The 25,798-nt window shown below is 34.7% G+C and overlaps 1 protein-coding gene across 1 annotated transcript in view; it reads left to right on the forward strand.

Annotated features, from left to right (window-relative positions):
* The window catches only part of ADAMTS19 (ADAM metallopeptidase with thrombospondin type 1 motif 19), a 253,350-nt gene that overhangs the window by 98,725 nt on the left and 128,827 nt on the right, over positions 1-25,798 (forward strand). The window contains exon 8 of the mRNA XM_035014047.1: positions 19,446-19,551. Within this exon, the coding sequence (XP_034869938.1) occupies positions 19,446-19,551 (106 nt within the window). The remainder of the gene's footprint in view (positions 1-19,445; positions 19,552-25,798) is intronic.

Consider the following 25,798-nt stretch of genomic DNA (forward strand, 5'->3'; position numbering starts at 1 on the left):
TTAAGATTTGGAGGTCTAATTCCATTCACCTTTTAAAGCAGAGGCAAGGGACTGAATTGTACCAAAAACCTATATGAACATGGAAGCTGGTATTTCTCCAGACGTGACCTAAGAGTCCAGCCTGGATGATACCTTGATTTTGACCCTGTGAGACGCTAAGCAGAAAACTCAGTTAAGCCATCCCAGACTTTTGACCCATTGGATTGTACAGTAATAAATGGATGTTATTTGATGCCATTGCATTCTTTAAGATTTTATTTATTTATCTGACAGAGAGAGAGAGAGCACCAAGCCAGGGGGAGCGGGAGAGGGAGAAGCAGGGTCCCCGCTGAGCACGGAGCCCAACCTGGGGCTCGATCCCAGGACCCCAGGATCATGACCCAAGCTGAAGGCAGACACTGAACCACTGAGCCACCCAGGCGCCCCAGAAGCTGCTACATTTATAGTAATTTGCTATGCAGTTAGAGAAAACTAACACTGTCAGACTAAAGGCTGCGTATGATTATACATTATATGTTGGGGGTTTGTATACTGGAAGAAAATAAAGCCATCTCAGATGAAATTATAGTTCATGACCCTCTGAAACCAGAGTAAGAAAAAAGAAAATATGTGTTAAAAAATAAAAGTTAAAAGGAGACATTCAAGGAGATTTTCACTTACCATACCATACCTACCAGCAGTAGAACATTGAAAGGATTTTAAGAGGATTTTGCAAGAATTTGCTACAACCTACAATCTTTGCAATTTCTCCACATTGAATATTTTTTCCCGTTGTTGCATCAGTGATGAACAAAAAACATACTAAATTAAAATGGGTCTGAACATTTTCCCTGTGGAGCAGCAAGGAAAAGTGTGGGGAAAACTGGATGTCAATGGAAGTCAGTTAGGTGGCACCAATCAGAATATAGGAAAATATACCAAAGTTTGGGCTTTTGGCAAAGAAAATAAGAAAACCCAAGGAGTCAGATTAAGCCACTCTAGCTTTGCAACAAAAAGGCCATGACATTCATATACTGATAAGGTGATCATATAACCTATAATTTACACTAAGAGACTTTGAAAAGTTAAAGGAGGTGTAATTAATAAGAATGTTTGGACAAAAGCATAAAATAAGACGATGCCCCAGGCAGATTAACTGTATGGTCACTCTATTATTAACATGTTTCAGACATGATTTTACATATTATTCAGAATTGTAAATTATACATTCAAAGTACTTAATTCAGAAATCTTAAGATATAATTATTTCTGTAATTTAGGTACTTCATTACTTAATCCCCCAATCACAACAATTAAGCTTAGTAGGAATCAACAGAAGAGCATTTGCTACATGTGTTGGAAGCTGGTTTTATACCATTTCTCTCAACCTTCTTTCCTTCAATCCAGATTCCACAGAGCATTATGGTCTGAGTGTGCTGTCAGATACATCAGAAAAAGGTGATGAGGGTGGGAGGATGGGTTAGCCTGGTGGTGGGTATTGAGGAGGGCACATTCTGCATGGAGCACTGGGTGTTATGCACAAACAATGAATCATGGAACACTTCATCTAAAACTAATGATGTAATGTATGGGGATTAACATAAGAATAAAAAAAGAAATATAAAAAATGCCAAAAAAAAAAAAAAAAAAGAAAAAGGTGATGATTTTCATCATGTTCTAAATTCTGATCTCTGAAAGTCCTCAAATCAGACTTAGAGGATAATAGGAACTGTGCTTCTTTATTTGTCCTTCCTCCTCGATTTTTCTTGGTTCTTTCATTGCAGATGATCTTCTTTTGACTTATTTTTCTCTCCTTCTCTTTTTTGTTTTTCATTTATCCATTTTTTTTTTCTCCAGTATTTTGTAGTAACTGCTCTGTGCCTAAAAACATATTAGGTGCTAGTTGCTAAAGACAAGAGTGGTGAATAAAATGAAACTATTTATACAATCTTTTAAATCTTTTCCTTTTTGCTTTCCTTTTGTTATTCTTGCCTAGGTAACTAAAAAAGTATTTCCCATTTGTCTTCCTTTACTCTGAACCACGCTTTCTCTCCACATTTATATCATCATGGCTTCCAAGCATATATCTATTGATACACCTCTCTTAAGTATCAAAGAGCGTTAGTATTTTTTTTTTTTTAATTTGGGTCATCAAAATTTAATAATCTCATGATCAGAAGATTCTGTCTTGATCTCAGTTAGAATTTTTCTGTATCATTTATTTTCTTCTAGTAAGAGGGTTGAAGAAAATTGAATTTATAAATCATCTTTTCTCTTTGTTTAATTATAAGTATGTACTAATATCAGTGTAATCTATATAATTTTAATGAAATTTTTCAGTAGGTCAGTTCTATTAGGATATATAGAATATTATCAATTATTAGATGGTAAAAAATGCAGCAACTGTGTAAGCCCATAGAGAAGAAAATGCTTTTTCAGATATTACAATGCTTTGTGTCTTTCATACCTAAATAATCTGATGATACAGCACATCTTTTCCTTTGCGTGTGCAATAGTCTTCCCAATTCTGGTTCTTAAATGGTTGGAAATGGTAATGACTCTAGAGAATATTGAGATTATTGAGACACTTCATTTGCATTGTAGAAATAATACAATTTCATAGGTAATTTTCTTTAAATTACAAAATGCTAGTTCTTACTGGTTTTTTTGTTTGTTTGTTTGTTTGTTTTTTGGTCAGAGAAGAAACTTCTGTATTTAGTTTAAGGTAAGCTGGAGTGAACATACTCCATCCTTCTTTCAGACTATACCTATAAAATATGGGAGAATGGAACAATGATTTGAGGATTTTAAAAGGTAAATAGTAGTGTGAGGATTGAGAATAAGGCAAAAATTTGAAGGACAACCAAACCAGCAGTAAGTTTATTTTCCTATGTCCTGGACTCAAAACAGCCCCAACTTGGAAGTGGTCATTAGGGCATGCATAGCGAGAGAGGGAGCTAGGAAATGCCTTTGGTTTGCATCAGGGACCTGGAAGTCTCCTAATGCTCAGAGAAAGTGGGGGAAATTCCCCCCTTCAAAAAAGTTGTCTGCATTCTTTCCTGCCCCATCTACCAAGCAATCCTATGATAGTGGTAGTGGGGACAACAGCAGCATCAGTACCAGAAGTCATAAAAATCTGAGGTGAATCTTCCTCTCTGGTCTATAGAGCTTTTATTTTAAGAAGGAAGAGTGAACACCATGGCTTTTTGTTTCAGCCCTTTTATTACTCAAACCTAGACACAGTCATGAAAAGTGCACTACAGAGTGGGGTATCTAAAGCCCAGACTTCCTGGCAGCATTACTGAAAGTACATGGAAAGTACAAACGAGATAATGGAGAGGGAAGAGCTAGGGAAAGTAACCTCATACAGTTGCTTATCAACTGCTCTTGCTCACCTCAGCTTTGCATGTGTGAACACAACCATAAAATTTCTTTGCAAAATGAGCTACTAAGCTGCTGAGCCACTAATTCCCAGCCTGGTCACTAGATGACAACCATATAGGATAGGAGTGTAAAGTGCTTTGAAAATTGACAATGGAAATTTGACAATGAAACCAAAGCCGATAGAGCCTTGGAATTCTGGAACTTTTATCATTTTATGCTAAAAAATGGAAAATTGGTATATATAATATACTTTTTCTCCTCTTGAGTATTTTAACTATGTTAGATAGTTGAAAGCAAAATTATAACATCATCTGATGGTATTTTTGATAGATTTAAATGTAATACCCAAGACAACTCCAACATACATTGAGAAGGGTAAAAGGACCTATATGAAGTTAAACTTCCCACATTTCACTTGATGTGGTAAAATACTGATTCTAAGTAAACTTTGAAAGTTGAATATATATGATGTAAAACCTATAGTAAGCAACTACTAAACAAGTATATAGAAACATGTAGTTGAGGGGCGCCTGGGTGGCTCAGTTGTTAAGCATCTGCCTTCAGCTCAGGTCATGATCCCAGGGTCCTGGGATCAAGCCCCGCATCAGGCTCCCTGCTCTGCGGGAAGCCTGCTTCTCCCTCTGCCCACTCCCCCTGCTTGTGTTCCCTCTCTGGCTGTCTTTCTGTCTGTCAAATAAATAAAAATCTTAAAAAAAAACAACAACAACATATAGTTGAAAACACAATAAATAAATTAAAATGGTATACTAAAAAATTTGAAATCTTCCCTTTTAGCAAAGCTTTTATTTCAAAAGAACAAAAACAAGGCAGGAAAGGGAAACAGAAGAAAGGAAAGCAGAGGGCTTTCAACATCAACAATTAAACACGAATAACAAAATGGCAGACCTAAATCCCAATATACATACCAGTAATTAGAGTAAATTAAAATAGTCTAAACACACCAATTTAAAAAATTACCAGATTGTATTGAAAAAAAACAAAGACCTCATTCTTTGCTGTCTGTGAGAAACTTGCTTCAAATGTAATAGGTAAGGTAAGAGTAAAAATATAAAAAATATATACCATGAATAGAAAAACTAAAAACAGTCCAATGGCTAAAATGTACATTTCAGAACAAAGAAAATTACTAAAAACTAAGGGGGACTTTATATAATAAAAGGGTCAATTCACCAAGAAGATATAATGATGTTAAATATTTCAGCACCTACCAATAGAGCTTTAAAATTCATGAAAGAAAAACCAACAGAACTAAAAGGAAAAATAGACAAATGCACAGTTATATTTGGAGATGTTGACATTTCTTGCTTAGTAATTGATTGTCAACAGAAAATCAGCATGTATGTAAAAGAATTGAACAACACATCAACTAACATGGACACACTGTTAGTGTGTCTACCCCAAATAGCAAAATACATGTGCTTTTCAAGTGACATTTTCTGAGAGAACATTTTCTAGCTCATAAAACAAACTTTTAGAAATCTGAAAGAATGAAATCAGATGCATTCCGTTCTTAAATATAATGGAATTAAACTAATAATGAACTATAGAAAAATAAGAAGAAAATGTTCTCCAAATATTTAGAAAATAATATTTATAAGTAATTTATGGGTCAAAGAGGAAATTTTTAAAAAAAGAGAGACTTTGAACTGAAAAAAAAAAGAAATAAGCCATGAAAAGACAACATATAAATTATGGGACACAGGGAAAATAATGTTTAGAGGGAAATTTATATGATCAAATGTTTTTATTAAAAAGAGGAAGGGTCTCATCAATAATCTAAGTTTCTACCTAAATAAATGGAAAGAGAGGAACAAATGAAACAAAAACACATTCATATCAAACAAAAGGTAGGAAATACTGGGGCACTTGGGTGGATCAGTTAGTTAAGCGTCTGACTCTTGATTTCGGCTCGAGTCATGATTTCAGGGTAATGAGATCAAGCCCCGAGTTGGGCTCCATGCTGGGCATGGAGCCTGCTTAAAGATTCTCTTTCTCCTTCTCCTTCTGACCCTCCCCCTCAAGCCCCTCTTTCCCACATGTTCTCTTGCTCTCTCTGTCTCTCTCTCAAAAAAAAGGGGGGAAGGAAATACTAAAGAGTATATATCAATCAAATGAAAACAGAAAAACAATAGTGATAATTAATGAAAGAAAACCTGGTTTTTTGAAAGTGTCAATACATTCTAAACCTCTAGTAAGTTTGACAAAGAAAAATAGAAAATAGGAAAAATAATATCAGCAACAAAAGGGCATATCTTACTACCTCAGACTTTAAAAAAATCATTAGGGAAGAATACAAAGAGATCTATGCATATGAATTTGACAACTTAGATGAAATAGACCAATTTATTGAGAATCACAAACTAACAAAACTTACCCCAATCTGAAATAGCCTGAATAATCTTATACATATTAGTTTAAAACCATCTAAGAATGAAATCTTCAGGCCCAGAAAGTTTCACTGGTGAACTCTTTCAAAGAAAAGATAATACCAATTCTATATTATCTCTTTAAGGAAACAGACAGGTGAGGACACTTCCCAACTCATTTTATGAAGTCAGCATTACCCTGATATAAAAACCAAATCACAAAGTGCGAGGAGAAAAGTACCCATGAAACTACAGACCAATATTCTTCATGACCATACATAAATAAATAGCAATTTAACTCAGTAATATATAAGAGTAACAGAAAAGAACCAAATAGAGCTTATATCAGAAAAGGAAAACTGATAAAATACTTGAAAATCAATTCATGTAATTAAACTTATTTAAAGTCCAAAGAAGAGACATGATCATATCAACTGATACAGCATGTGACAAATTTCATCATCTATTCACAATAAAAACTCTCAGAAATTTAGGAATAGAAGGGAACAGGCTTAATAAAGAATATCTACTATCTATCTATCTGACACTTAACATCACATTTAATGGTGAAAGAAGGAATACTTTTGCATTTAGTCTGGAACAAGGCAGGTTTGTCCACTGCATCCTTCCTAGGGATGTCCAGAAGTGGAACATGATAATACATGAAAAACATAAATAATTTGAGGTAAGAAATAAAACTGTCCCTTTTTGCAAGAAACATGATTCTTTACATATTAGAAAATGACGAAGTATATATGAAAAAAAAACTAAAGCTAATATTTGAGCTTAATGGGATCACAGAATACAAAGTCAACAAGGTCAGTGTGGTTTACTATACTAGAATTGAACATTCCAAAACTGAAATTTTAAATATATGTGTGTATACATACAAATATATATACAATATACATATAAATACATACGTAATATAAATATATCTATAATTTGTCATAGTTCTGTAATGAAGTAGCTGCATATAAAGTTAGCAAAACATGTGCGGAATCTGGATGATAAGAACTGTAAAATGCTGATGAGAATAATAAAGGAAAATTTAAATAAATGGAGAGACATACAATGTTCATGGATTGGAAGCTTCAGCATAGCACAGATGCAACTCTTCTCAAATTGATCTATAGATTTAACGCAAAATGAAAGTTTGAGCTCTTTTTTGTAGATATAAATAAGATGATTCTAAAATTTATATGAAAAGGCAAATAAATGAATAGCCAAAGCAATTTTGAAAAGAAAAATAGTTTTGAAGGAATCATACTACTTGTTTTTAAAACTTACTACAAAACTTCAGTAATCAAGACAGTGTGGTATTAAGAAATAGATACATAGATACATTCCAGAAGTAGATCCACACAAATATGGCCAGTTGATTTTCTACAAGGTACAAATTCTATTTAATAAAGAAAGAGGGGCACCAGGTGGCTCAGTCGGTTAAGTGTCTGACTCTTGATTTCGCCTCAGGTCATGATCTCAGGGTCCTGGGATTTAACCCCATGTTGGGCTCTGCGCTCAGCATGAAGTCAGCTTGGATTCTCTCTCTCCCTCCCCCTTTGCCCTTCCCCCTGCTCACACTCTCTGTCTCTCTCTAAGATAAATAAAATCTTTAAAAAAATGGTCTCTCAAGAAATGGTCTTGAAAACACTGGACATCATTATGCATAATGAAGAATAATAAAGTTCTTTCACTTTTTTAAATAAAATTTTATAAATGTTTATACAAAATAGATTATTAATCTAAATGTAAATGTTAAACTATAAAAGCCCAGAAGGAAACATAAGAGAAAATCTTTGTGACCTTGAATTAAGTAAAGAGTTTTTAGATATAAAAACACAAACATGATCCATTAAAGGAGAAATTGGTGAACTGGATTTCATCGATATTAAACAACAAAACCAAAAGCACGTCTGTTCTGTTAAGAGATTAAAATACAAGTTATGGACCAGGAGAAAATATAATTGACCCTTGAACAACATGGGTTTGAACTGCATGGGTCCATTTATGTGTGGATATTTTTTGATAAATACAGTACAGTACAGTACTGTAAGTGTACTTTACCTTTCTTGTGATTTTCTTAATAACCTGTTCTTTTCTCTAGCTTGTTTTATTGTAAGTATACAGTACATAATACATATAACATACAAAATAGGTGTTAGTTAATCAGTAAGCCTCCTCCTGATTAACAGTAAGTAGGCTTTTTTTTTTTTTTTTAAGATTTTATTTATTTATTTGACAGAGAGAGACTTAGCGAGAGAGGGAACAAAAGCAGGGGGGAGAAGCAGGCTTCCGGCTGAGCAGGGAGCCCGATGTGGGGCTCGATCCCAGAACTCTGGGATCATGACCTGAGCTGAAGGCAGACACTTCACAACTGAGCCACTCAGGTGCCCCACAGTAAGTAGGCTTTTAGTAGTAGTTAAGTTCTGGGGGAGTCAAAGGTTATATGTGGATTTTTTTTTTAATGATTTTGTTTATTTGAGAGAGAGAGAGAGAGCACTCATGAGCCAGGGGAGGGGCACAAGAAGAGAATCTTCAAGCAGACTCCCTGCTGAATGCAGAGCCCAACATGGGGCTTAATCCCAGGACCCACGCGATCACAACCTGAGAAGAAACCAAGAGTCAGACGCTTAACCTACTGATTCCCTAAAACTTATTTGTGGATTTCTGACTGTGTGTGTTGGGGGGCTCAGCACCTCTACCCGTTGCATTCTCAAGGGGCAACCATTGTCATAAATCACATATCCAGGCGCAAGGATTTATATACAGAATATATAAAGAACTCTCAAAGCTCAACACTAAGAAAACAAACAATTTAAAAATGTGCAAGACTTGATGTGATATTTCACAAGAAGAATATATAGATGGCAAGTAAACACTGCATAGATGTCATCGTCACTTGTCATTACGGATATGCAAATTAAATCCACAAGGAGATATCACTATACCGATTGGATGGCTAAAATTTAAAATACTGACACTATCAAGTGCTGTGGATAATGTGGATCAAGTTTCATCCTCAAACATTGCTGCTGGCAGTGCAAAATTTTATAACCCCTTGGGAAAACAATCTGGCAATTTCTTATAAAGATATACATATACTTACCATATGGCCCAGCAATCCAATTTCTGGGTTTTTACTTCAGAAAAACAAAAATTTATCTTCATACAAAACCTGTTCATGGATGTTGATACTTACTTTGTTCACAATTAGGAAAAACTGGAAGCAATTCAATGGCCTTCAAGAGGCGAATGGTTTAAACAATCTGTAGTAATCTGAGGACTGTCAGAGCATTATGCTCAGTGAAAGAAGCTGGTCTCATAAGGTCACCTGCCTTATGAATCCATTTACATGACATTGTCTAAAAGACAACCCTGTAATGATGATCAGATCAGTGATTCAGTGGTCACTCCTGTTTTAAAAATGGGCAAGTTTTTTTTAAAAAACTATAAAGGGAAGTCACAAAACAGTTTTGGGGAGTGATGGACCTTTTCTGGCTCCTGATGGTGATGGTGGTTAAATGAATCAGTGTGAGTGTTAAAATTCGTAGAACTGTTAAATAAAAAGTACATGTTACTGTAAATGAATTTAAAAATTAAAAAGAGAAAGAAATTATGTGATCATTAGATTTGCTTTTGGCATTCCAGCCAGGGATTTCCCAAAGGTTTCAGCAGGTTGTATCTTGCACAGATTACCTATCTATAGGGCCTAAGGAACAAAAGAGACTGAAATCCCACCCAGACTTCACCTACCAAACACCTTTGCTCATTCACTGGGGAGCCTTTTTAAAACCTCATCTCCCCACTGTGCCCCTTTTAAATTCACACTAATGCACTCTTCTAACTGAGGCCCTGCTGAAGAGCTGATAATTTTTGCAGACTTTAGTGAGTGTGTTCAAATGTATTGTTTTAGAATCTCCAAATGGAAGTCTGTTTCTTTGTTTTCCTTTCTTTCCTTTATCCCTGTTCAAATTCTACCCATTTTTCAGAACCCTGATTAATTTCCACTTTTGGACTTGTTAGACTCTCTGACTCTACCAGGCATGCTTTTGGAGGAATTCAATATACCTTGCATTCTGTTCGTTTCCTCTCCTTCTGATCTCTTTGTGATCAAGGATCTTGCTCCCTGCTTGTCTGTGTCCTCAGCAACATAGCACATTAATGAGCGTCCCAGGTACTCCATCTTGGTATTTCTGAATAGAAACGAATTCCTGATAGGAAAATGACATTTTTCCTGTGGTTTACAATAAAAGCAAAGCTGAACTTACCTCGTTTAACTCTTGGCTGCTGGTGTATTTCTTATTAGGCTCTGGCCAGGACATAAATCAGACACTTTATATTTCTATTTTGGCACGACATGTTGCAGGGATAAGTCTTGGATACATAATTCTTAAGGAATTATTATGGAAAGTGATTGTTCATAAGATACTTTCCTTCTCAAGATCCTTTACTGTTAAATGTTAAAGCTTCATTTGGTTATAGGATTTTGTTTATATTAGAAAATATTTTAATGGTACTGTTAAACACTATATAAATATTAAAATATGCTGAATATATCCTTGGGAAACAAAACACATCTTAATTTAGAAAATACTCTGAGGTCTTCCTTATAGTTATTAAGAGTTGTTCTTATTATAAGGTCTACAAGTGCAACTTTGTATTCACCACACACTTACACCGTGTTGTCAGTGTAGGAGAACACTTATTAAGAATCTACCACATGCCATGGGTTTTTAAATACATCACCTCCTTTAACCCTTCAAAACCTCTGTGTCATAAGGGATTGTTAAGCTCATTTGACAGGTAAGAAAGTTTAATATTTAATGGTTACCATGTTTCACGTAAGCCAACATAGGCTTGAAATATTTTATCTACATTAGTTAGCATTCCTAAGCCAAATGGTTAATTTTCCAGTTTTACTGTTAAGAAAACTGAGGCTCAGAAAAAAGAAGTAACTTTCCTATGGTCACACAGCTAAAAATCAAGCCTGGGACTCAAGCCCTAGAATCTTTGACACAAGAGCATAGATTCTTTTTTTTTTTTTTTTAAAGATTTTATTTATTTATTTGACAGAGACACAGCAAGAGAGGGAACACAAGCAGGGGGAGTGGGAGAGGGAGAAGCAGGCTTCCCGCCAAGCAGGGAGCCCGACACGGGGCTCGATCCCAGGACCCTGGGATCATGACCGGAGCCAAAGGCAGACACTTAAAGACTGAGCCACCCAGGCGCCCCAGGAGCATAGATTCTTAAAGCTTTATTCTCTGCATTTTGCCTTCACTATACTTCATGCAGAAAACAGGTCATGAAAAATTTGTTGTTGAATTCCAATCAGGATTTTAGAAAACATCAAATCATTTTTGAGAAGGTTTTTAACCAGTTTACTCTTAACTCCCTTGGTGTATAGACCTTTAAAAAGCTGAGATCTTTTTTTTTTTTTAATTTTATTTATTTATTTTTAAAGATTTTATGTATTTATTCGACAGAAAGAGAGAGACACAGCGAGAGAGGGAACACAAGCAGGGGGAGTGGGAGAGGGAGAAGCAGGCTTCCCACAGAGCAGGGAGCTGGATGCGGGGCTGGATCCCAGAACTCTGGGATCATGACCTGAGCCGAAGGCAGACGCTTAACGACTAAGCCACCCAGGCGCCCTAAAAATGCTGAGATCTTAAAAACGCATCTAAAGTTGGAATACTTGTCCTTAATTAAATGTGTTTTATTTAACAAATTATGTCAAATCTCTGTATTAAACTTAATATTTTAAATTTTAGTAGTTGTGATTTAAGAATATTAGATACTTGTAATTATATTGTAATTATATTCTTCAGATTTTTCCAGTTTATGGAATTATTTCTTTACTTGAATAAAAGCCACTGATCATACTGAGTAGAAAGCAAGTTATAAAAAGCAGCAAAATGATTAAAAATTGGCATGATGAAAAAAGAATGTTGTATCACACTGTTTTGAAGTTTGAGTTGGCTTATAGTTATAAATGCATGCTGTCAGTGTTTTTACTAGTATTCTAAAAAGACAATTTATAGAGCTTTTTAGTAGCATGATATTTTTAGTTTTAATTGTCCCTGTTTAATGCCTTCAGGATATGATTACGTTATAACATTATAAAATTGCGTTGGCCAAAATTCCTGATTTATATGCAATCAGAACACTTTTAAATTTTTCCAGCTGTATCCTTCAACTTACTTCACAAAAATCTTTAACTGTGATTCATCTTACCTATTTTTTAAAGTCATGACAGTTTTTTAATCTCCAAGGCAGATGAAATCATTAAGCCTAGTTTGTTTTTGTTTTTGTTTTGCTTTTGTGGCCAAAGTCCTACAGAAAGCCTAAGAACTCTGATTTATCATTTTTAAATTAACTTAGCAATGTGAATACCAATTTTAATCCATGTTTGTGGTAGACTACACAGTAAATTTCCCATTTCTGATTTATAAGCGTTAGATGTATAATCTACCACATATGGCTTTATCAATGTGCCACAAGCATTATATTTTCAGAGTTGCACTGAAATCTAAATTAAGAATTTTAGATGGTATATGTTATTAATGATGTATTAAAGATATACCCAAACTACAGTAAGGTACAATGGAGTCTGGCTTAATTTAAAGTCCCTAAGGATTTGAGAGTTTAACTTCTGAAACCATCCAATAACTTGCCCTTAAATTTTCTGAAAGAGAAAAGTGAATGTGAAGTAGAATAAATCTAGAATACAATAGCAGGAGCACAAAACCAGCCTGCAGACATAAATTTTCCTAGTTGTTCTTCCTTTCATACAAAAGCAGTCCTTTTCATTATCTTAATGTAGGGAGGAGGTGGGTCTGCTTGGTGGGAAAGTTTATTATAAAGATTAAGGACATGTGAAAACAAGAAAAGCAACGAGTAAACCTCTTTTGGAACTTGTCCATGACCATGACATTCTCCCCAGCTCTCAAAAGAGCAGAATTTAGGAATTGGCCACTGCTGCCTACCCTGCATGCCACTCCCCCCACGCCCTGGACTCTCTTTCACTATTTATGATGAACATTTACTTGAACCATCTTTCACCTTCTTTTTCCTGTATCATATTAATATTTCATATAAAGCTTGCCAGAGAATTAGACATGCTATCCATATGCTGTGTAGTCCAGTACTTCACTGACTTTAGATACCTCCAATCACACCTTAGGATAATAAAATAAAAGGAGTGATTATTGACTGTTTAATTTACCTTTAGCAACCAATTAAAAACATACACACTTTTTTTAACATGTACACTCTCATCTCTAGTTAATTTTGCCGCAATACACATTATAAGGTCAAAGATAATACTAAATTAGGAAAAGAAAATGTTGCATCTAGCTTCCTACAGAGCTCTCTGAGATATTGGGTATCTACATCTTTGCAGTGAATTCCTTTGTCTACATGCTGGACTTGGCCTTCAAATGCATTTGGTGTGTTCAACTCAAGAATAATGGTTTGGTTAGGGCACTGTAACTCCTGTTCAACTCTTTCCACCACTCTCTTTATCTTCCCACCCTCCCCAGTCCCTACCTGTCCAGGTCTTAGTGCTGCTGAAGATGCTGCCAGATCTCAGTCATGTCATTCATGGGTCCCCCAAGGTTAACTGCCCACCTTTCCTGCCTTCTTGGAAAGAGAGTCAAAGTAGTCTCAGACATGACAGTCCAGCCCTTCTTTTCACGTACTCACCCAGTGTTTTCATTAATTCCCTACTTGAGTCATCCTATATCAGCCTGGAGTTTCCCAATGTGCTATCCTCCAGAGTTCCAAAGGTTACCTACCACTAGTCCTATCCCTTCGCACCTGCCCTCAGAGCAAAGCCTGTAGATGACTAAGAAGACATGACCTGGGTGGAAATACAATACTTGATCTTAGCCAAAAGGCCAAGAAGTGATTGATCTGTGTGGAAAAAGAGAAATGTATATTAATACACCTCAAAATGTATTATCATGGCACTATAAAATGTGTAGTGTACATAGTACTCTACAGTTCTACACATTGGGGATGAACAAATTGACTTCTCAGTACTTTCCTGCCCTTGTGGTGCTTACGTTCTAATGAAGAGGATGGCCAATATCCAAATACTTAAATTAATTGGTACATTAAAAGATAAACCCCCTCAGGAAAAAAAGTAGTAGATGTAAGTAAGAGATAATCTGGGAGTTCCAGGGTGGGGGAAAAGGGTATTTGTAATTTAAATTTGGTGATCAAGAAGATCTGGAGAGAGGATCTAATGAGGGAATGTTCCAGAGGGAAAAGCCAGTGAAGAGGTCTTGAGATGGAAATGACAAGAAAAGAGAAAAGAAAAGGGAAGAAAAAAAAAAAAAGCTAATGTAGCTGGAGTAGAATGAATACATGGGATTATAATAGAAAATTCTAGATTTTGTATTTCTTTTGACAGCTTTGGCAAATTGTAAGGTTTATTGGCATACATTTATATATATTACCTTGATGTCTTTAGGAAATGATCACATTTTCAACTTCTTTTTTTTTTAATTCTTATGTTAATCCCCATACATTACATCATTAGTTTTAGATGAAGTGTTCCATGATTCATTGTTTGTGCATAACACCCAGTGCTCCATGCAGAATGTGCCCTCCTCAATACCCACCACCAGGCTAACCCATCCTCCCACCCCCCTCCCCTCTAGAACCCTGTTTGTTTTTCAGAGTCCATCGTCTCTCATGGTTCGTCTACCCCTCCGATTTCCCCCACTTCATTCTTCCCCTCCCGCTACCTTCTTCTTCTTCTTCTTTTTTCTTTCTTAACATATATTGCATTATTTGTTTCAGAGGTACAGATCTGAGATTCAACAGTCTTGCACAATTCACAGTGCTTACCAGAGCACATACCCTCCCCAGTGTCTATCACTCAGTCACCCCATCCCTCCCACCTCACCGTGGCTCATGCCCCTGAAGGTATGCTGAGCATGTATTCATCTTTGTACCTTTGGTACTTGTCATCTCTTACATTACTTGTTCCATTAGGGCCTCAAGCAATAGTAGGACTTAGAGGTAAAAAACTTTCCTCCTAGGATACAATCCTAGGACAAATATCTTACCTAGGACTATGCAGGATTTTGTGCCAGGAAAGACAAGATATTGAACTTAGGTAGTCTAGCTAGTGCTTAAAGACAGCAGGGCTGGAGCTAGACAATTTAATTTTGTTAGGATATGTCCATCTGATCACATAAAACTGATTTCCTGAGTAGTCCATTATTATAACATGCTTCCTGTGGGGTTTTGGGGGTCTATGATTATCTTGAAGAGGTATCAAATTACATCCTAGGATAGTATGTTTTTGTTTTCAGATGAGAGATTCTGTTGACACCTCATACATGACTTGATTCATTTTTAGGTGGGAAATTAGAGGGTTTTTTGGTGTCCTTGGTGTTTGTAGAATTTTGTATATTCAAAGAGTGTTTTAAAAAGAGTCTGTATTATATGTATCTTTAAATAACAGCTGTGTTAAATCCTTTCCCCTTTAAACTCTACCCCTTATTATAATAAGAAACGTGAGTTTTTGAAAGGAACTGAAAAGCATAGGCCTAGAAACAGAATAATGCAAGTCATTTAAATTAGTCATGGTTACAATTATTCTCCATAACTTTCAAGTTAGAGAAAATCTTCCTGGTGTGCCAAATGTAAGACAATGAAATTCAAATTTATCAGAATCTTAGTTGAAGACTCTGACTTTACACATAAGTAAAAAAAGAATAGGAGGAGAGAATCATTTTGTTTGTTAAACTACTTCCTGGTCTATAAGAGATTCTGTTAATTACTATTTAAATTTCATAGACATGATTATCATATTTATGTCTTTAATCTTCTCATTATAAAAGTATTGTAAACACTTAAATGAATTTGGAATATTGGAAAAGAGGAAGAAAAATTACTTACTATCTCTCTACATGATACAATTGCTATTAAAAATTTATTGTAATTATATAGTTTTTTGTTTTAAGTAAGCTCTATGTCCAGTGTGGGGCTTGCACTCACAACCCTGAGGTGCAATCACATTCTCTACCGACTGAGCCAGCCAGGTGCCCCCATTTTTATGTAGTCTTTTTGTTCTCCTGTGAAAATGTGATGGTATGGATTTTTTTAATACTTAGGTGTAATCATACCTCTATGCCAATATGTACTCATTTTTTTTTTTTTAAAGATTTAATTATTTGACAGAGAGAGATACAGCGAGAGAGGGAACACAAGCAGCGGGAGTGGGAGAGGGAGAAGCAGGCTTCCCGCGGAGCAGGGAGCCCGATGCGGGGCTCGATCCCAGGACCCTGGGATCATGACCTGAGCCGAAGGCAGACGCTTAACGACTGAGCCACCCAGGCGCCCCAATATGTACTCATTTTTAAATTACATTTTATTGTATATAAATTTATATTTTATGGTATAAAATATGTCTTTTACATTACAAATTATAATTTTTATCAGCAAATTTCTTTCATGACTACACAGTAGTCATTGATTTCCCATAGCTTGGTGAGGAATCTAGGGCCCCCAGAGAGATTACTGTTCATTCTTTCTCCTCCCCTATCCCACAGGGTTGGTGCTAGGAAAATGTCAAAGTTCTATACCTCTTGCATTCCTCTTGCTTCCCGCTATTGCTTCTAAGTCAAAATCTCTCATCCTCATATAAAAACTCTTCATTTGGAGCTAAAGCTCTTCAGCTTTACCATCTTAAATGTCTCTGTCACCATGATAGGTTGTTCTCCTTGATCCTTACCCACGTTTCACATGGATGTTGGCCACCTCCCCCCTCTTCCTGAGTTCATTGTGATCATGTGCAATTTCAAGTTCATATAATCAGTCCAACCAATACTACTTAATAATTCTTTGACCTTGATCTGGATGACGTCTGACTTTCTCTGCTATCCTGGCAATACCTAATCATGAACATTAACTATTCCCCTAGTACTTAATCAGCTCTCTTTCCCATTTCTCTCACTATTCCAGTTTGTTTCTTTTTCAAAAAATACTAACTCCCGTCTACATTTGACCCACACCTCACCTAACATTGTATCCTCTTTCACTTGACATACAAGAATATCAGAAAGTAATTTCTTTAACTTAACAAATGGTATCCGTGAAAGCCTTCCAGTGGGGTGCCTGCATGGCTCAGTTGGTTAAGCAAGACTGACTCTGGGTTTCAGCTCAGGTCATGATCTCAGGGTCTTGAGATCAAGCCGTGCATCAGGCTCTGTGCTCAGCAGGGAGTCTTCTTGAGATTCTCTTTCTCTCTCCGTCTCCTTCTCCTCCCCTCCATTCTCTCTCTCTCTCAAATAAATAAACAAGTCTTTTTAAAAAAGGTATCCTAGCCAATGTAGTAAGGTACAGAACAGTATGGAAAAAATATACCAATATAGAATGGAAAGAATAATACAGAAGAGGTAAGAATTAGAAACAGATGATAATACTGTTTTTGGTGGGAACAAAATATTTGAAGGGGTACAGGAGAAGAAATGTAAAACTTATTAAAGTGACTAAATTTGGTATGTACTGGTCCATACAGCAAAGAGATGTAACGTGATGACAACCACATTGACTGACTTTTAATCTGCATATGGTGATAAGATTATTGTAGTTGTGAAATATAGGTGCATCCTAAGGGAAATTTGTACCAAACAATGATCTTTGACATGGTAATTATAGTTGAACTTAATTTAGTATTTTTGTATTTATTCTCATTATATACGTTTTAAATTTTTCCAATGTGCAAGAGAATTATTAAGAGAAGATACTTTTGGTTCTCTCCTTCACTCCTTCCTTCCATCTTTCTTTCCTTCCTTCTTCCTTTCAACCATAACACAAGTTCAGTCACTCTCATATCTTTGTTTTCCATATTTTGTTGCATTAATAAATGCATGACTTAGCTCTCTTAAAATTCACATTATGGTAAGAATCTCTTGAAGTTTTTATTTGATTTGTTATTTAATGGAACTAGATAACAAATGCATTTTCCTCCTCCTCTTTTTCTCCCTTTCCTAACCACTCTGTGTTTACCCCTACCTTCATCTTTCCTTCCCACCATATCCATTTGTGTTAATCAGCCAAATGAAGTAGTAGGGCTTATCACCTGTCTATTCATCTGTCCATCCATTCATAAGGAAGTAATTTCGTTTACTTGTTGATTTTATATTTTAATAAAATATTTCTACGTATATAGATAAAATAACATCTTTACATATTTCATCTCTTGGCCGTTTCTTCCTATAGTTATGTTTTTAAAATAGTATGTTTACACTGTATTTTGCTTAGAGAATGTATCTTCATTTTTCTGGTAGGCCAATGGATACCAGGCCTTGAGAGTAGTAGTTGAGGATTTCAGATGTTCCATTTTCAATCCTCGAACAATGCCTCTGTTCAAACCTGTGTGCTTCAGTCTTGAGTCTCTGTGGGGTTCTACCATAGTAATAAGATCCTTCTCCCCTGTCATTTGGGCTGTGGCTCCCCTAAATCATTTCATATTCTTCCATGAATCTTCTATATTTCCAAAACAAGGGCAAGGTGATTTATTTACATCTTTAAATAAATGTAATCATTTCATAACACTATTTTTTATGTTTCTGAAGAGAGAAGAAAAGTCACAAGCGTCAGCTAACCATCTTTAACTAGGGATCACTCTGCACTAAATTGTAACTAGCAGGAAAATAAGCGTTAGTTGGTAGGTGGAGTCAAAGTTCATTTCAAATCCTCATTCCATAATATTTAGTAGTCATGTGATCTTTGGCAAATCACTTCACCTTTGCAGACCTTAATTTCTTCATATAATGAGTTTAAATGTATTTTATAAGGATATGAGGATTATGGAACATACATATAATTCAATAAACACTAGATATTACTTTAATAACCTTTGTTTTTTGAAAATGCATTAAAACTTATATTTGGAAGGTTACATTTCTTTGTGTTAAATGATATTTATTCAGGGATGTATCTTAATTAGTAATATAGTACATAAATCTTTGACTAAGGAATATCAGTGATTTTACATATTATCTTACCATTGATTTAAACCAAAAGATCAAATATCTTACTGCAATTGTTGTCTTAGATAATATTTCATTATCATATACTCTGCAGTTGGACCATCTTGTCAGCAAAAACTGTTCAAAGAAAATACTTTTCAATATTCCCAATATCACAGGTCGTTCTTATTCATATTAGTTAAAATGGTATTTTACAAAAAAAAAATTTCAAAATTTTATTAACTCACAATATCAGTGTAAGTTCAAGAATGCCATACATATGTATTTTATTTTATTTTAGGATATTTCTCTGAAACTAGGTCCTTTAGAAGAATTGAAAAATATTTAACTTAATCATTGCTTTTTGATTTACATTTTCAAAGTTGTATCCATTCATTTATCTTACATGACAATGACAAGTGGTATTTGTAAAATATATTCTTAGAGCATGCGTTTTGAGAATTGGATAATTGATTAAATAATTTAATCTGAAATATGAAATTGAAAAGAATATTAAGTTTATTGAGTGACTTATACGTACACAATTTCCCTTAAAATTCCATTTATAAGGGCTAGATATCATAGTTTAATATTGACATTATTTGAATGGAAATACCATCATTTTTCATTTCTTCTACTGATGCCTAGCATAAATATTTACATTTGAATCTGACATATGATAATTCATGTGTATGTTTTCTAGGTATAGCTTATTTGAGTGGAATGTGTAGTGAAAAGAGAAAATGTATTATTGCTGAAGACAATGGCCTGAATCTTGCATTTACAATTGCTCATGAAATGGGTCACAAGTAAGTAAAAATTCTGGCAAAGCCACATATTAGCATATAACTTTGTAATTTGAGTTATTGAATTACATTCATATATTTTGTATTTGGGGGTTAGGGTTTTTTTAAAATTTAGAGAAACAGATGGCAAATATCATCTAATTTAAGGTGTCTTCACTAAATCAAAAACTAATGACGTGTACTGTATGGTGACTAACATAACATAATAAAATAAAAAATAAAAAATAAATAGAAAAAAACAAATTTCACAGCAGGAACTATAAATAAAAAAATAAAATAAAGTGTCTTCTGAATACTGTAGCCATTTCTTATACTTTGAATAAAATCTTACTACATTATTAACATTCACTTAGGATATTCATTACATGGCACATGATTCATTTCACTACACATTTCCAAATGGTATAAACATGGCAATAAATGATGACACTACAGAGTTATTTATTATTCAAATGTTCAAAGAAAACATTTAGTACAAATAAAAATCTTTCCAACCTATAATAGCATGTTTATTATTACCTGATACAGAGTAAAGAAATTAATCTGCATGGCTTGGAGTAAGGTATTTGAAAGAAACTTCATCTGATCACATAGTTACTATGTGATGAACAGTAGGTCTCAGGAACAATTCTAAGTATTTTACATAGTTTGGTTCATTTAAAATCCAAAAAGCAAGGATCTCATTTTACAGATAATGTTAATAGCAATCATAATTAGTAATAGCAACATTTATATAGTACTTACCATGTGCCAAGACATTTCTAAGTGCTTTATATATCCTCATAACATTTTGGGGAGGTATGGCTATTAGAGTACCCATCTTACAGGGGAGAAAACTGAAGTATGGAGAAGTTACTTTGTTCTCCCAAAGTTATGAAAATAGTTAAGTGTTGGAGGAAGGATTTGAACTCAGTCCATTTAAATGAAGTCATACTGTTCTGTGTTTTTATCTGCTATCTCTGGGCCTTTGATCCCTCAGGAGTAAAATGGGGATAATACCTGTGTTATGAGTTTGGTCTGGGATTCAGATTATGTAAGAACAAGGAATATTTACAGGCAGTATATTACAGTAGAAATGGTGTGGAGTCAGACAGAATTTTGACTGTGGCCTTCCCTGCATGCTAGCAGGATCAGCAGTACATATGAAAAGTATTTTAATTGGACTCAGATTTAGTGGTCCTACTCAGGGAGGTGATCTTTATGGAGGCCTCTTTGGTCAAAGACATATTTAGTTTGGCTGGTAGTGTTTAAAAATTTGAATCAGTTGCCAACATTAAAAAGTATAAATTTGACATAAAAATGCAAATTTCCAGACCTGGCAACATTAGACCTACAGTCCCATATGGCAGCCATTCCTTGGAGCTGAGTAGCGTCTGTACCCTTTAGACTGGGCCCATCTTTCCCAGCTCATCACAGGCTGCAGCTCTGTAGTATTGTAGTGTACTGTAGACCCAGCTCACTCTATTTTCATTATATGCCTGGACTCGGTAGACAACTGAGTAAATTGAGCCATGGACTTCGATTGGTATAAGAAAGCTCACAAGAAGAATTATATAGGACATAACGGTGTTTGATTAAAATAACTTTTTATTCAAATAAACTGAAGTATAGAAAAATGATCAAGTTATAATTATATAGCTCAATGAGTTCTCAGAAATTGAGTATGACCTTGTGCCCATAACCTATTCTAAGAAATAAGACATTATCAACAGTGGTTGATTTTTGATGTCACTGTTTTTAAACGGTAAATACACTTTCATTTTCTCCCATGCAGGCTTTCAGTAGTCAGTTTGGAGTGTTCTAGAATACAAAGTGTTTATTTGTTAGTCAAAAAAGAAACAAAAAAAAAAGATAAATAACACTTTAAGATCATCATCCTTTAGGGAAAGTATGCCCTGCAATAACCTAATTCAGTGTTCCACTCCAGGAATGATAGGATTTAGATTCTTAATTCCAATATAATTTTCATAATTTAAAGATATTCCAGTTTAATCATATTAAGGAAAACCATGTACCTTATTTGAACAAAACATACTGAAAATAATGTTTAGAGGCAAGAAAAAGTTGGTATTAACAAATTTTAAGACCACAAGGGCAAATTCATCACAAGTACAGTTTTTATAAGTTAAATGCTAGTTTCCTAATAATATAATTTTCACTCTAGCTATGCATTAACAGCATGGTATACAAGCAATTTCAGTATATTTTTATGAAACAGACAAGTAACCTCAATAGTAGAAGGTTCACTTTATGAAGCAATCTTTACTTTAGTATATGTAAAATAAATTTCTTTAATCTCTGATGAATTCTAAAATGTAGGAAAAACACAAAGGAACCTGCCACAATGCAAGTTACTTTATTAACATGCAAAGGCTTGGTCAAGAACTTCCAACTACTTAAAAAACTAAATGATATAGTTTAAGGAAAGGCCACTTGAGCTTTATGTAGTAGAAACATTGGTTTATGACCAGGAACTCAGGTTGGAATGGCTAAAAGGGCAGTAAAATATTATTTTATTTGACTTTTATAGAGCTGTACCCAAAATCAATAGAAATGTGCCAAAGGTAGGGTAATACTTGATGGATTAAGACCAGGACATATGATATATATTGAACTACTTAGTTACTAAAAAATCCTCCTTACTTGTAAGCAATATTTGTCTCAAAAGTAGAGGCTACTGTTCTTCTTAATGGTCGAAAGTGGGATACACTAACAGAATAATTGTGTCTTTAACAAAGAACATAAGACAGGAGAGAGGTCATCTGTATAAATTATATCATCATCATCCAGTGTAAGATATAAAGCACAATGAAAGAAAAACGTAGGGAAAAGAAATAAAAAACAATGTTCATACACGCATAGCCTCTCAAATAGGCAGTTTTCACAAACGTTAGATAATTATATCTAGGGATCCTATGTGTGCACGCACAGAAATCAGTAGAGCTCTTTTACTTAGGGATATAATTAAGTCAACTATTTAAGTGAATCGGTTAAATTCTTATTTTTTATCTTTTCTAATTTCTTTCTTTTGTTTTTTTTTTTTGTGGGGGAGAGGTTATAACTTTTTCCAATTTATTTCCTTATGCAGAGAATGGATCATATAATTCTGCAAACCACAATTTTAGAATGGCAGAATGATTCTATTTAAACTTGCCAATTAAAGAATGCCTTTGTAATCACACATGAAATGTTTCTACATGGATTTGGGATGAGTGTGTTTATGTTTGTTACCTTGAATTTGGTTTCTAGAATTTCCCAGAGAAACTCCACATATGGCTGGAAAAGTCAGTAAGGGCCACCAAGTAATAAAAACCGAGGCTTAAGGGTGACAATTTGAGTAATTGAAGAGAACAAAAAAATACTTCTTTTACTATTTCAAAGGAATCTTAAATGTAAAAATGTATCGAATTTTCCTTTGGGAAATTGCCTAATAAAAAAATCTTCTAATTATATACAAAAGTATAGATTAGTATCCATAGCAAGAAAGAGGAAATAAATGATTTATACCAATGTTTATGATTCTTTTTCAAAATTATTTTCCTTTCTAAACAGTAGGTCAAGGGGTGTGATTTTTTTTCTTATAACCAAAATTTTCAACAATAGAATGTTTTTATTGGTATTAAAGGTATTTATATCCATGAAATACAAATGGGATCTTCATTATTTTACTGTGATAGAGGTTAAAACTTTATTTTTAAAACTTTATTTTTATAAATAATACCTTAGGAAATTATTCATAAATTTGATGGAGTTTGTTGAGTGCACATGGATATACATATGCACTATGTTTTATGTATTTTATATGATCTTTATAAATAATAATTTGTTAAAGTAAGAAATTTTACTTTGATTTCAAGCCATTCTTTATTATCGATATATAGATTGTGGTTAGATTACTGTGTTTGGGGAGTGTTCCCAAGACCACCCTCAGGTTCACTGATTCGTTAGCAGAACTCACAAAACTCAAAAAAGCCATGTTATTCAAATGATAGTTTATTACAGTAAAAGGGTATAGATTAAAATCAGCAAAGGAACAGGCATATGGGGCAGGATCCAGGGAACATATGGCACAAACTTAAAGTTGTCTTCTCCCAGTGGAGTTGTGCAAAATGAACTGTGTATTAGTTCTCTAAACAGTGATGTGTGAAAACACACACACAAAGTATTGCCAACCCAGGAAACTAACCTGAGCTTTGGTATCCAGGGTTTTTAATAGATGGTAATGTTGGTCGTGGAGGCATGACTGACCACCCACAAGGCAGACCTTCATTCTCCATCCCCTCCAGAGGTCAAGCTGGCCAAGCCCTACCCCAAGATCATATCATTAGTATAAGCTATCTGGCTTGCCCTAGGGCCCCCAGGTAAACAAAGATATTCTTATCACAAAAGATATTCCAGAGGCTTACAGGTTACCTCCCAGGAGCTGGGCAAGGACTAGACCTATATGCAGGTTTTGGACCACGCAAACTTGCAGAGTTAACTTTTTACTGCATAATTATATAATATTTTTTAAGTTTTAAGATATCGTATTTATATTAGATTGCTAAAACCTTTCTAATAAAAATAATAATGTCTTCTTTTATTAAAAGGTATTGCACTAAATACTGTGTATTCCTCTATAGTACAATTTCATAAAAATCTGGAGCTATCCTTTGTGATTACTGTCTTTTTATAGATGAGGAAACTGAAGCTAATAGACTAATTTTTCAGGAGTTCTTTTGATACTAAAGCCTTCTTTTTTTAAAAAAATTTTTATTGTTATGTTAATCACCATACATTACATCATTAGTTTTTGATGTAGTGTTCCATGATTCATTGTTTGTGCATACACCCAGTGCTCCATGCAGTACATGCCCTCTTTAATATCCATCACCAGGCTAACCCATCCTCCCACCCCCCTCCCCTCTAGAACCCTCAGTTTGTTTTTCAGAATCCATAGTCTCTCACAGTTCGTCTCCCCCTCCAATTTCCCCCCCTTCATTCTTCCCCGCCTGCTATCTTCTTTTTTTTTTCCTTAACATGTATTGCATTATTTGTTTCAGAGGTACAGATCTGAGATTCAACAGTCTTGCACAATTCACAGCACTCACCATAGCACATACCCTCCCCAGTGTCTATCACCCAGCCACCCCATCCCTCCCACCCCACCCCCCACTCCAGCAACCCTCAGTTTGTTTCCTGAGGTTAAGAATTCCTCATATCAGTGAGGTCATATGATACATGTCTTTCTCTGATTGACTTATTTCGCTCAGCATAACACCCTCCAGTTCCATCCACATTGCTGCAAATGGCAAGATTTCATTCCTTTTGATGGCTGCATAATATTCCGTTGTATATATATACACCACATCTTCTTTATCCATTCATGTGTCGATGGACATCTTGGCTCTTTCCACAGTTTGGCTATTGTGGACATTGCTGCTATAAACATCGGGGTGCACATACCCCTTCGGATCCCTACATTTGTATCTTTGGGGTAGATACCCAATAGTGCAATTGCTGGATCATATGGTAGCTAAGAGCATTCTTTTTTAATCAAATACATTGTTAAGATTTCTATAGTTCTTTTAGTTAATGTAATCCTGTTTTTTCATGTTTTTGAACTGCAAATGTTTTTAGTAGTGAAATGTCATTTTTTTATTATTTCTTCTGTAACTTTTTACAGTTAGAAGGGCCTCCTCATTCTAAAATTTAAAAAACACATTTTTGTCTACTTGTTTTATATTTTCTTCTCTCTCTCCTCTCTCATTCTTCTCTCTCTCTCCCTTTTTCACCATTGAGCACTAGAAGACCACCTAGAACCTATTTTAGTGTATGTAGTAAAGTTCTCTCCATTAAATTTGATTGTTCATTAACTGCTCAATAAATTATCTTACTGTTCAAAATGTGGTCTCTGATGATGTAAGGGCTATGCCAGAATACAGCATATTGCTTGCTTCATTGAAAAAGTCTTGAAGAAAGAAAGGAAAAAAAAAGAAAATACAGTCAGCTGTATTCAACTGTGTGCTTAGTGATATAGTTGATTTATATTATAATGCCAGCTATGTTAGAGTTTTTTTGTAAATTTTTACAAATTTACATCTCACTTAGGTTTCAAATTCTTTACCATAGGCCAATTTGTTTTCATCATCTGGAATTCTATAGCAGATAGTGGTGACCTAAGCCAAGTTGCATTCAACATACTCAATGTCAAGCTAATGGGGTTCTGTTATAGTTGGGGGTTTGGTTGTTTGTTTTCTTTTTTTTTTCC

This window comes from Mirounga leonina, unplaced genomic scaffold (assembly GCF_011800145.1).
Source record: "Mirounga leonina isolate KUSES-001 unplaced genomic scaffold, KU_Mleo_1.0 Mir_168, whole genome shotgun sequence".
NCBI lineage: Eukaryota > Metazoa > Chordata > Mammalia > Carnivora > Phocidae > Mirounga > Mirounga leonina.